Source organism: Phasianus colchicus, chromosome 17 (genome assembly GCF_987193195.1).
Source record: "Phasianus colchicus chromosome 17, bPhaCol1.hap1.1, whole genome shotgun sequence".
Classification (NCBI taxonomy): Eukaryota; Metazoa; Chordata; class Aves; order Galliformes; family Phasianidae; genus Phasianus; species Phasianus colchicus.
In genome coordinates, this window is record NC_143452.1 from 10937378 (window position 1) to 10950166 (window position 12789).

Below are 12789 nucleotides of genomic sequence, written 5' to 3' on the forward strand. Positions count from 1 at the left end.
ACCGCTGTGCCTCGTGCAGTGCTGTGCTGCTGCCCCGCAAACATCCCGAGCAGCAGGGCCGGCTCATCCTGCAGCCACACACCAGGCTGTGCCAGGAGCCCAACAACACGAGCAGGACTTACTCTGTGGGAAGCGTGGTGGGTTGTCATTGACATCAGTGACCACGATGGTGACGGTGGTGGAGCCGGACAGCCCGCCCAGCTGTCCCGCCATGTCCGTGGCACGGATCACCACCTCGTACCGGTCCTGTGTCTCACGGTCCAGGTCAGCCACGGCTGTCCGGATCACACCTGGAAATGGGCAGGGGAGTGAGTGCAGGCACGTGGCAGAGCATCTGCAGAGTCACAGAACAGGTGAAGCTGGGAGAGGTTGCTGGGGGGTACCTGGAGCAAGCTGGAGCCCCAAATGGGACCAGCTAGATCTCCCAGCCTCTGCTCATACAGCAGGCATTCTAACACTTAACTAACCCTCATAGCCCCAAATTTGGAGATCTGTGTTTTCCTCCGGGGAGGCCAGGGTGAAGGATTGCTGGGGGCCAGCTGCACGCTATGTGGAGGAATGCTGTGTAAAAGCCCCTGCTGAGTCACAAAGCCCCTTTGGCACCAATCTGCAGCAGTCCACTTATCCTTATCTGCTCAGACAGGAGCCACAGGAGGATGTGCACAGCTTGCAGCCATGGGAGGAGCGGCTGCTGCAGAGCAGTGCAGGAGGGATGTGGGGCAGAGCTGCTCACTCACCCGACCTCTGCCACCCCCGTGGGTGTTCCCATTGGTGTACAGACACCCTCATTTTCAAACGTGTCTTTAAAATGTGTCTCTAAGTTAGGAGACCAGGGAAGCTGTCAGTGTCAGGGAGCTGAGAATGCACTTGAGACAAAGCCAAACAAAATGCATGGTATGTTGGTGCTTCTTTTTTCCTTCTAGATTTCATTGTGCAGAAAGTCTTTTCAGGTTTTCATTCATCTGAGCAAGGAGAAATGATCAGGACTAAAACATACAGCAATGTAAAACAAGAAGGAAAGAGTAGCGAAGCCCAAAAAACATGAAAGCAGAAATTATGACTTTCTACATCAGCCAAGATGTTTCATTTACATGGAAACAAAGCACAGAGAAACATTTTGAGAATGAAAGAAAGAAAGAACCCACTCTGCCCTGGGGTGGCACCAGGGGCACACATGCATGTGTACATGAGTACAAGGTCATTAGTGGTGCATTCCCAGCCCCACTATCCCAGCAGCAGCCCAGAGCAGCTTAAAATCCCCTCCAGCTCAGTTTCGTAACATTCCACAGATTTAGCCACTGCTTTCTGTTTTTATAATTGCTCTCTTCCAGGCTTTTCTGATTAACTATTGGCTTTACCTCCCATTACTGCGAGCCCTGCACATCCTCCTTTGCTCAGGTTTACCGAAGCCCGAATGGCAGACGCCCAGCCATGCCCTGTGCATCCTGCAGCTATGGAGCCCGACCTGACAGCAGTGGACAGGACACAAAAAGGAGCTGCTGGTGGTGTGGCACAATGGCAGTCAAATGTCACTGAGCTGAAAGGAAGAAAGGATCTTTTTTCCTCCTCTGCATGACATGATGGGTGCAGCAGTAGCTGGCAACGCTGCTCTGTAGATGTTTCTCTCTCCTTGCTTTCTCAAACTAGCAATTATTCCAACAATTATCGTTGTTAGGATTTATTATAAAGGCATCACTGCCATTTCAGATGCTTGCAGCTCCCCAGCTCTCACGGACAGACACAATCTCACCCAATTCTCTCCAGTCCCTCTGTCATTTCAGTTCTGTCATTACCTGAACTGTCACCACGAAAAAGAGGGGGCTCTGCCTTGTCCCCTATTCCTTGGGCACTTCCAGCTTCTGCCTACTGCCACACAGGAGTAAGCCTCAGCCCTCCTGTCACTTGCTCACCAAGGCTGATGCTCCACACCAGCACACGGGTCAGAAGCACGGAGCACAGCTCCTGGCAGGGCACATCCCAGCCCTTCTGCACAGGGCCGGCCACAGCTGGTCATGCTTATGGGCCTCCCATGTCTCTGCCATGAATATAAAGCCATTATTTCTGGGCAAGCGCTATCTCACTGAAATTTAAGCAATTCTGTTAATTAACGGGGTCTGAAGCATTTTATAATGAAAATGATTCATGTCAGCGCAAAGGTGATGAATTGGGATGAGAGAAAAAGCTCATGTATTCACCAAGGCAGTAATGACTTAACTGAGCTGCTTGTAATGACACAGCCCACAGTACCCCGTGTAAGACGGGAGGGAAGTGCTCAGGCTTCCCAGAACACCACCAAGGTCGCTCGTTCCAGTGGGGGACGAGCCCAGGCTGCCTGCCATGCACAGAGCAGCACTAAGAGATGGCAGCAGAGCCTTCCTCTGAGTGCACGGACAGAAGAGAGACGGACCTCTGCTGCTGCAGACAGAACATGGAAAAGCCTCATTGTCATCTCCTAAGATCCACAGATTCACCTTCTTTCCAGCCAGAGAAACTGCCAAACATTCTCCTTCCCAAACTCTGCCAACACAGCAAGAACAACCTCCAGCTTGCTTCATCTCCCCAGTTCTTGTCAGCATCTGTTATAGTTGAATAATACAGACACATGGTGGCACAGCCTCTGGTACAAGGCACATGTGGCTTTCCAGCATGATCCAGATTAATCAGTGTAATTACCAAGCAAGGGGACACTTGCAGCATCACATAAATTGCACCAAATCTGCTCAATAGCAGACACTATTTGGGTGATAGAAACAAAGCAGGACAAAGCACTCAGCAGGTTAAGTGTCTTCCAGGAATCCCACCGTTATGGGCTTTTCTCTGCTTCCAAACGCTTTTAGCTCAGATGTCCACATTCCTGGACAAGGAGAACACTTACAACTTCATAGGATCACAGAACTGATTGGATCAGGGGGGATCTGCCAACCCCCTGCCATGGGTAGGGACACCTTCCACTAGCTCAGTTTGCTCACATTAGTGAGACCCCACAGAGAGCTCTGACAGATGGGCTCAGCACTCTTCCTTTAGCAGCTAAATCCCCCTGGTCATTTAACATTCATCCCCACTGCACGTTACTAAAGACACCCTGGTTTCCCTGAGACCAAACAGACCATTTGTCCCAAACCAATGGAAGTTCCTTGAAGCACCATTCTCAGACAGGGACTGCCAACATTCAGTCTCACTAATGGTAGAAATTGCCTCAACTAAGCCCACAGCTGGCTCTTGTGCAGACACACCACCAGAGTCATAGAAAGGTTTGAGTTGAAAGACACCCTTAAAGGCCATCAGGCCCAACCCCCAGCAGTGAGCAGGGACACCCACAGTGCTCACAGCCCCCCAGCCTGACCTGAGTGCCTGCAGGGATGGGCACCCACCTCCTCTCTGTGCCACTGCCTCACCACTTCTATCATGAAAACCTGTTCTTTGTCCCCGTGCAGAGCTGTGGTGTATAATCTTCTGGCATGAACCTGCTAAAACCCATGAGAGCACAGAGACAGGCGCATCCTGGTATCTGTGTTCCCAGACACCAAGAAGCATTGTTAACAAAATGGCAAAAGCAGCAGAGAAACACATTCTGCCTCCCACCACTGCATCACAGTGACAGCTCATCAGAACAGCTCTCCATGCTCCCAGCAGCTCAGCTCCCACCCCATCAGCACTACCCCAGGACTGAGCCTGTGGTCTCTAGAGGTCTCCAAGCTCAGTGCTGGCAGCTAAGGATGAAACAACTCATGACTACATGCAATAAAACAAACTTCCTCCCAGCAGGACAGTATTTCTCGTCCTGCTCTCCCTGGCTCGAGGACCTCTGAGCCCTCGCTGGCTGAGCCTCCAAATCAGGAGACAGGCTCTAACTCAGGAGTTGTTTTAAGTAATAAGAAATGCCAGACTGCATTCCAATTAGCCTTCAGAGTCCTTCTGTTTTTTTCTCTGCATGCAGCAGAATGACAGATTTTAAGAACGGCTTCTTACTTCCAGTAAAGAACAAGATGCACATACACTCTCCTAAGCTGAGCTTTTAGGGAAGCAACAAACACGAGGCTGGGGATGCCACCCAGAGCATCATTCTACAGCAGCCAATATCCCTGCAAAGACTGCAGCATGCTGAGAGCCAGCACCCCCAGTGTGACAGCAGAAGTGACCACGTCCCAACAGCAGCAGCAAAGCAGCCTGTGTGCACTGACTGCAGCCTCCTCCAAGAGGAACCCCGCTGCCACAGAGCAGTGCAGTGACAAAGAGCACGTGAAGATCAGCTGCACCCTATTGGCACGCTGAGAGTGAATAGGGAAGGCAGCACAAAGCCTAAATATGACAAACACCTGCAGGGTCCTGCTCATCTCCCTCCAAAAAGCCTTCCAAGACAAGACACGGGATTTCAGGCTTTACTGAGCTGTAGGACTGAGCATAGCATGGCATGCTGGCAGGTTAGGTCCTGCCTTTGAAAGCTCTGTCAAATCCAACACACCTGCTGAATGCTAACGCTGCTAACAGCCAGCAATGAGAGACAAACCGAGCAACATACACACAGTGTGCATCCCGTATCCAAGTGTGCAAATCACACCCATACACACAACACCCTCAGTATGAAGCACAATACAAAGACGAAGAAGAAAAGGAGAACTGGAGCTGGAAGGAGTCATAGAATGGCTTAAGTTGGAGGGGACTATAAAGACCACCCAGCTCCAACCCCCAGCTGTGGGCTGGTTGCTCCCTGTCCCCTGGATCACCCATAGCTGTCCAGGCTGCAGTGCCAGCATCATAGGCTTAGGCAGGGCACAAGGGAGCATAGGAGTGTGTGGACCTGCAAGGAAAGGTGGAGAAGGAGGTCGAAACCAAACAGGGAAAACAAATTGCTCTTCATTATCGTATATTATGAGAAATGTAACATTCCAGGTTTTTATGGCTCTTTTTATGGCCATTAATAACAATGGTGGCTTTGAAGAGTGATGCTTCTGCTACGGATAATTAAATCTTATGCTCAGGGAAGAAGCCTGGCCACCCATAGCGGGCAGGGCAGGACTCCCATTGGAGCAATAAAACCTTTCCAAGTTTGGAGGGGGAGCAGGATGGGGTTCACCAGGGCGATGCTCCAGCTCCTGGCTGGTGCCAAAGGCAGACACAGAGATCACAACCTGCTCAGCATGGCCAGCCCTGTCCCTGCCTCCTCCAGCAGCACAGCCACACACACGGCACTGCTGGCAGAGGGGCACAAAGCTGCACTGCTGTGGAGCTGAGGATGGCTGCTGCAGACTGTCAGCAGTTTTGCTCTTATGAATCGCAAGCAGAACCGTAAATCAACCCCGGCGGTGTATGAAACAGCCAGTGTATGAACAGCCAGCTTGAGAATTAAGACACAAAAAGTCAAGGAATCCAGAAGCTTGGTCTCCTGGAGTGACATTAATTCTCACCACAGTCCCACAGGGCGCATTTTACTTTATGCCTTAATACGGCAGCATTAATGTTGTTGCAGGGAGCTGAGCCTCTGCACGTCCCGGCTTGTGCATTTTGCTCCCAGTGGTCCCTCTCCATTCCAGCAGCCCCTTTCTCAGCCTCCACTCACACAAAGCTGTCTCAGACTAGCAGGATCCCACACACACTTGAGTTTTCAGTATTTAGCTCGTTGTCTCCTCGCAAATAAAAGGAAAACCAAGCAAACGTGGGAGAGAAGGCAGCCAGGGGCGGATCTCACCAAGGTTCCCTTTGGTTCAGCAATAGGGTGGGGACACTTTGCAGCCCAGCTTTCCAACTAGAACTGCAGCTGCTCGGTGCTCTCATCTTTTGACAATTTTTCATTAAACTGAAGGTTCTTTACTGCATGCTTTGTACCTTAAATATCTCTTATTAGCATTTGAGTGTCTTCCCTCCTTAGAATGCTTGCAAGGTTCCCATTAAGGGTAATGAGAGTCACACTCCTGGGAGGCAAGGAGAATATATACCCCAACATCTCCTGGTTATGGTCTACTCTAACCAGTATGTCAGAGCATCATCTGCTAGGGATTTATTAGAGATGCATTTTACAGCGGGCTCTATTATATGATATTAAGGAACGGAGCAGCTTCCACTGTTCTTTCATTAAATATTAATAGAGCATTTATAAACCGCTCCTTAATTTGAAGTGTTACCTTTAATCAAAGCCCTGGCGATAACAACGTGGCCTTTGGTAAAGCCCCTCTGGTAGTACTTAAACCTTTCCCAGATTTTACGTGCCCACTCGCTCTGCAGTTGGTGCAGTTGGGGGGGTGTGCAGGTCTGGCAGCTGCAGTTTCCCCCCCAGCACCGCTGCCCATCCCAGCGCTCAGCCTGCTGCTCACAGTGCAGATACGCACTGCACCCCCAGGATGAGGTCCCCTGCAGCTCCCTGGGTGCTGCTCACCCGTTTTGCTGTCCACGGTGAAGTGCTGCTCGCCCTCCAGCACGCTGTAGACGATGCGGGCGCTGCTCCCATATGTGGGGTCGTCGGCATCGGAAGCCATCACCTGCATCACAGAGGTGCCTGCAGCAGGGATGAGAAGAAAAACAGGAGAGATGTGGATCTCTTAGAGCGTGTCCAGAGGACGTCCAGAAATACAGCCCCTTTTGTCACACGGAGCGACAGGAGGATGGCACTGTGGGTCACCTCAGAGCAGGACACGCTCTCCAGATCAGCAGGTAGCTTTGCTCCCAGCAGTCATCTCACATTTTAGGGCAGCTGCAGGGGAGGAAGAGCTATTGCCTGTCCAGAGCCAGGCACTGCACTGTGTCGTCATGCTCCACACGTAGCAGGGCAGAAGGACCATAAATTGGATAAAAGTCCATCAAATGTCTGCAATTAAGTTATTGATTTCCAACGCTGCCTCACTAAACTGGGTGCTTCACTCCAGCTGTCCCTGAGATGGCTTTAATTTGACATCATGTTCAATTTGACTGAAGCAGGAGCCAGGACATGAGAACGGCCTCAGGAACAAAAGAACTGAGGTCCTCAAAGGCGACAGAAATGAGGAAGAAGCTGCTAATCCCACCTACAGAAAGGAGAAGACCTATGAGAGTCCACGTCCAGCAGCAGCCTCCTGCTGAAGGACCAAACCCATGGATGCTGCTCCCAGCCCTGCTCTCCAGACACAGCACATACGACATCAGTTTTCTGACCCCAAGGTAAGCACCTCATCCTGCAGAGCCGTGTACCCTGGATGGATGCCAGAGGGCAGCAGTTCCATCTGAGCGACCTGGAGTCTACAGAAGGGGAAACCCCAACTGTACCAACAATACCACTCACAGCTTTCAGGGCTGTGCAATCTCAACACATGCCCACTTGCTGCCCCAGCCGCTGCCAGATGCACATGAGCGTTTTGAGCATTTTCTATTAAGAAGAGCCCATCAGACTGCCTGCGAGTGTTCTGGCTGCACGTTAAACAAAGTCTTTTCCTCTGCTTCTAGTGTGGAGATTAAACAATTTCTCTTCACAGTAATCAGTTTTGCATTCAGCCAGCTTTGCGATGGAGCCAGGGTTTGACCCCGAGTTCCTGTCTGCACAGCCAAATCATCTCTAATCTTGGTGCTACACAGAAATGAAAGCAAAATGCACCGAGGGAGAAGAACTGTTCTGACAGAAGGATCCACATTTACCACCATGCCAGCTACCAGTCGCTCTGCGTGCTCCCCAGCCCAAAAGCCAGCTCTGGGCTATGCAACCTGCTCTGTGCAGCAGAGATGTTTTGCAGGAGGCAGTGTGGATTTGGGCTCATGCCTGTGTGCGGCAGACAGCTGTTAAGCAGACCCCAGGGAGCTCAGGGAGAACACAGCTAATTTTAGCATCTCCCGTTACAAGGTGAAACTCCTGCCGTTCCCCAGCAGTCGGTGGGGTCCGTCCCACCTTCTCTGCAGCTCTGGGTCTCCTCCTTTAAGACTGACTGGGCTCAGCTCAGCCCTTTGGGGGTGATGGGCACTGGGGTGAGCACCCAGCAAGGGCTGCAGCCTCAGGGCTGAGCTCTGTGCAGGAACAGAGCGCGGGGCCAATGTGAGCGCTGCCAGCCACCGTGCAGGAGATTGTGCAATTCCCTCATTATTCGTTATTCCCTCTTAGGCACCGGGAAGTCAAATGACTTTCTCTCCCAATTAATACTCCTTCATTATGCAAATAATGTCCTTTGATCTGTTCCTGCTGTCACAGAGCAGATCTGACCGTATTTGTTTTACTTCTTTTTATGCTCCAGGAAGGGACCCACCTCCGGGAGCTGGAACTGTGCTTCTGGCAGGGATCTGCAGCTGATTGCTGCCACCGGAGAGAGCAAAGCCACCCACATGGTCAGCCTTCAGCGTGAGCCCCACAGAGGTCCGGGAGAGCAAGAAGGGGTCACCCTTCACTTCTCAGTTCGGGTTGCAGAGTGGCAGAGATGGGGAACAAAGAGCAGCTCCCTGCAAACCACACCTGAGATGGAGAGCAGCCCTGAGGCTGACCCATCCCAGAAGAGCACAGCTGAATCAGGGACATTGGTCATCCAGGAGAACTGAGCAATGGACAGCACTGCCAGCAGGTCCCCAGCCTTTGACCTTGATGTCACAACCAATTCCAGCTGCCCAGCCTTCCAGACCCTGCTTTGCCACTACAGGGGGTTGCCTTCATCCACACCCAAAATGGCAGCAAGGCGAGTTCTCCGCAGCTCCATGTCCAGTGGAGGGGCTTGCAGCAACACCATGTGAAAGTGCTGTGTGAAGCAATCCCTGCTCGTTAGCTGGGCTCTGTGGAGGAGCCCTTCCACCTCCCAGGCTGGCCAGGCTGCAGAGGGCTCGGAGGCTGCCACAGGCAGACAGATTTCAGCCCAGTAAACTCTCAGCTCCAGCTCCCCCCGCTCTGAGCATACAGCTTGGAAGCACATCCCACGCCGTTCACAGCACTTCTCTTTACTTTTAACTTCTGAGTATTTTAATTTGCAGGAATCGCCTCCTTTCATGTTGTGAAACCGTGATTCTTTCTTGCTCTGATCTCCAATTTCGCATAGAAACTGTCTCCTTTGATATGTCTTGTTCACATCAGTCTGTGATCAGGCAGCTCCATAATTGTTAGCGTTTTTTAAAGAATTGGGATCCTTGTCTAATACTCAGAGTTGAAGATTCTTTGCTTTTTAAAAGTAGTTCAAGCAAAATAGATTAATTTATTTCTTCCCTTTGGGAATGGGATGCCTCCTGCTCTGCTGCCCACATGCTGCCTTTCATTGCGCCAGGAGCACGTGGCTGCAGTTCAAGAGGTCACCATCTGACTCAGAAAAGATTTAGTGCAGGTAAATGGAAGAGGATGGAGAGCCCGGGGTGCTTCGGGAGAGTCTGCTCCCATCCGCCAACAGGAGCCCAGGCAGCAGCTCCTGCACATCTGCAGCCACCCCCAGCTCAAGCAGCTCTGCATCCTCTCCCTGTGTCCCTCCCAGCACTCAGGGGAGTGCAGCTCAGTGCCCCGCTGCCATCCCTGGCAATGGATGCTTATGGCACACATCCCACCTGCAGCTCAGCACAGCACCAGGCTGATGGGCAGTGGTGGGCTGGGGGGGGAGCAGACTAGTGGTAGCGCGGAGGAAACTGCTTCTATTACATCAGGCATGAATTTCCTGACCTCAGCAATACTGGGCCTCTTGGAAGGAAGCCAGAAAGTGGGTGAGGGGGTGCAGCAGCACTGCCCAGGGATGCTGGATGGGATGGAGAGGCAGTCACAGGGCTCTGAGGGCAGCAGGGGACAACAAGAGCAGGCACTGAGACACAGGGGGACAGACGGCGCTTGGGCTAATCCAGAGCACAGGTAGTCATGGGCTCCTTGGTATATAAGGGCTCATTCCTACCCCTGCCCACAGCGCCTGGGAGCTGAGGGCTGAACAAAGCCAGGGCTGAAGCACAGCGGGCATCTGGCACCTCCCTGACCCATCCCCAGGGCACAGCTTAGGGCTGGGGCTGAGCGCACAGCCACGGGCTGGCAATCAGCTCAGGGGATTTATTCACTTGTTTTTCCTTAAGCTACCTTATTTATTTGTCCCTCTCGGCTCCTCAGCTCTGCTCTCAGTGGGAATCCCTATGATTTACAGCCTGGTTTGTGGGGTATGGCTGGCTCAAGGTTTAGTGGCAGAGATGGAAGCTTCTCAGCCACCAGGACACCTACCAATGGGGGACAGCTCAGCCACGCTGCCGATGTAGGGCCCCTCCAGGAAGCGCGGCTCGCTGTCGTTGATGTCCTGCACCTTGATGATGAACTCAGACTCGGGTTCCAGCAGCTGGTCAGTCTGCCTGTCACGGGCCTGAGCCCGCAGTGTGTAGAAGGTTTTCTGCTCCCGGTCCAGGCGTTCGGTGGCGTGGATGTCACCTGTGATCTCATCGATGAGGAAGATGGTCCCTGCGCCCTCCCCAGAGATGGTGTACTTGATGGAGCCGTCCCCCTCATCCGAGTCCGAATGGATCTGCCAGGGAAAGAGCAGAGGGTAGGAGCAGGCAGGGGATGCTGCACATATAAGGGCACAACACACAGCACCATCAGTCCTGCCTTTGCCACTCTGAGCTTGGCAGGACCCAAACGCTGCCATTACCCACCCACACCACAAACCAAGCTGCAGACCTCATCACAGCGAGGCTGGGAGATGTATGGGAAGGACAGCTCACCAACAGCCCCCTAAAAAGAGGTTACCCCGTGGCAAGGACTCCAGATCCAATGCGGGGCCATTTCTCCCAGGCTGTGCAGCAAACGGGGTAGGAATGCAGCTCAGGTTGGGGTTGGGGAGCCCATGGCTGAGCTGATGCTGCCAGACATCACTCCTGAGCAAAGCCTGCAGTGAAATGAGGCGAGACGGGCTGTGCTGAATGAAAAACAGACCCTGGGGAAGGTGCTTTTTGTAGCCAGTCTCTGTTTCATTTTCTAATTAAGACAACATTTGAAATTAGGAAAAGAAAGGGTAAACAGAAGCTCCTCCTGGACCGGGAGCTGACTGGAATCCAGGCCAGACGTCCAGAGATAATTTTATTGGTGGCATTAAGCTGAGTTATGAGGTTTTTACAATCTAGCCACTTATGAGAAATCTATTAACAGTAACTGGACAGGCAGAATGCATCTTGACAGAGAGCAGCACGGGCGTTAATTGGGACAATCCATAACAGGACAGGGACCCGCAAGGTTTCATCAGCTGTCTTCATTTGCTCCCTGCAATTTCTGCTTAGAATCAGCAAAGTTCTCCCACCAACTCAAAAAAAAAAAGGGGGAAAAAAAAAAGAAGAAAAAAGCTGTCCATTAATCGGCTAATGAAATATGAAAATGTTTATGGGCCATTCAATCTTCCAAACTGCAGTTCTATAATCCACCTTTCAGACACACAGCTCTACCAGCAAGAATTTATACCAGAGCTGCCTCCTTTTTCTTTTCTTTCTTTCTCTTTTTTTTTTTTTTATGATGCCTTCATTATATTTGTCTTGTTAGATACAGTTTATATATTTATTTCATGAATGAGGTGCATGCACTTTGGACAAATCAATGCATTTCATACACTACCATATTACTTCCCATCTGAAGCAACTTCCCAGGCCCCCCCAGCACTCAGACCTTCACTTAGAGCATGGCTGTGAGCCCTGCAGTGCCCCTGGGGGTCCCACAGTGCCAATAGGGGTCTTCCAGTGCCAGTGGGGGTCCCACATCACCAATAGGGGTCTTCCAGTGCCCATGAGGGTCTCACAGCATCAATAGGGATCTTCCAGTGCCAATGGGGGTCCCACAGCACCAATAGGGGTCTTCCAGTGCTAATGTGGGTCCCACAGTACCAATGGGAGCCCCATGCCATCCAATCACAGCCCCACAGGGATCAGAGCACCCTAGGGAATGGTGTGCAGAGCATCCTGCCCTAGAGACCCGCACACCCCTCTGACTGGGGGGTCCTCACCAACCCCTCCATGTTATTAACATCCCTGAAGTTCATGGTTACCCCGTTAGCAATTGAGCTTTTCTGACAAAGTTGCACCTGTTCTGCTCAGCACAGGTAGCAGAAAGCTGCGCTTTCCTGCTGAACACCAGGCTGGTGATTAATAATTAGGGCAGAGATCAACCACCCAGCACCACGCTGAGCTCCCAGCACATCCTCTTTACATATTTGCTCACCGCCGACTGCTCGGAGCAGACACCAGCATCCCTGCAAACTGGAGAGCAAGGAAGAAAAATGGAGCTTGGGGCTCAAGGGGCCGTACAGATTGATTTACAAGGGAAGATTAAAAGACCTAAATCTGTGCTGCTTGGCTAAACAACAACTAATGGGGGAGGGCTGGAAAACTGACTGCAGACATCAGGGGGAATGCTGCAGAGCGGATCCCAGGGCGATCCCACAGCACTGCTGCACCTTTCCTGGGAGCTCTGGGCTGTGCTGTGTGCCATGGGACCCCTCCAAGGGGACCCCCCCGTGCTCACTGCAGGGACAGCAGTGCCACAGCCGTCAGTGCATCCATGGGTCCAATTGCACCCATTTGTTCTATGGGAAAACAGTTCCCTCGTCCCAAAGAGCCGAACCCAGGAATTTCACAGAGCCATTAATTACTTGCTAATAATTAAATCGAAATTAAATGTGAACAGAGGTGCACATTCCTTATTAAAAGCGATTAAACAGAAAGCACAGATACACAAATAAAAAATGACTCTGGGGCTGGAAAAGAAAGAAAATCAAATAAAAACTAGCCCGTAATAAAGGCACACTTTGTTTGCTCCAACTCATAAAGCCCGAGTTCATCAATTTTCTTTAAATATTAGCAACTTAATTAAATCTGCTTTTTTCCCCCCTTTAATCCTCTCCTCTATCTAAAATAGATCTG

The 12789-nt window shown here is 51.5% G+C and overlaps 1 protein-coding gene across 5 annotated transcripts in view; it reads right to left on the reverse strand.

Annotated features, from left to right (window-relative positions):
• Window positions 1–12789, reverse strand: part of CDH22 (cadherin 22) — a 57915-nt gene that overhangs the window by 21539 nt on the left and 23587 nt on the right. For all 5 annotated transcript variants that reach the window (XM_090152433.1, XM_031587920.2, XM_090152431.1 and 2 more), the window contains exons 3-5: window positions 10115–10409; window positions 6371–6490; window positions 123–290 (exon numbers count right to left, since the gene is read on the reverse strand). In XM_090152433.1, coding sequence (XP_090008559.1) covers window positions 123–290; window positions 6371–6490; window positions 10115–10409 — 583 coding nt within the window. The remainder of the gene's footprint in view (window positions 1–122; window positions 291–6370; window positions 6491–10114; window positions 10410–12789) is intronic.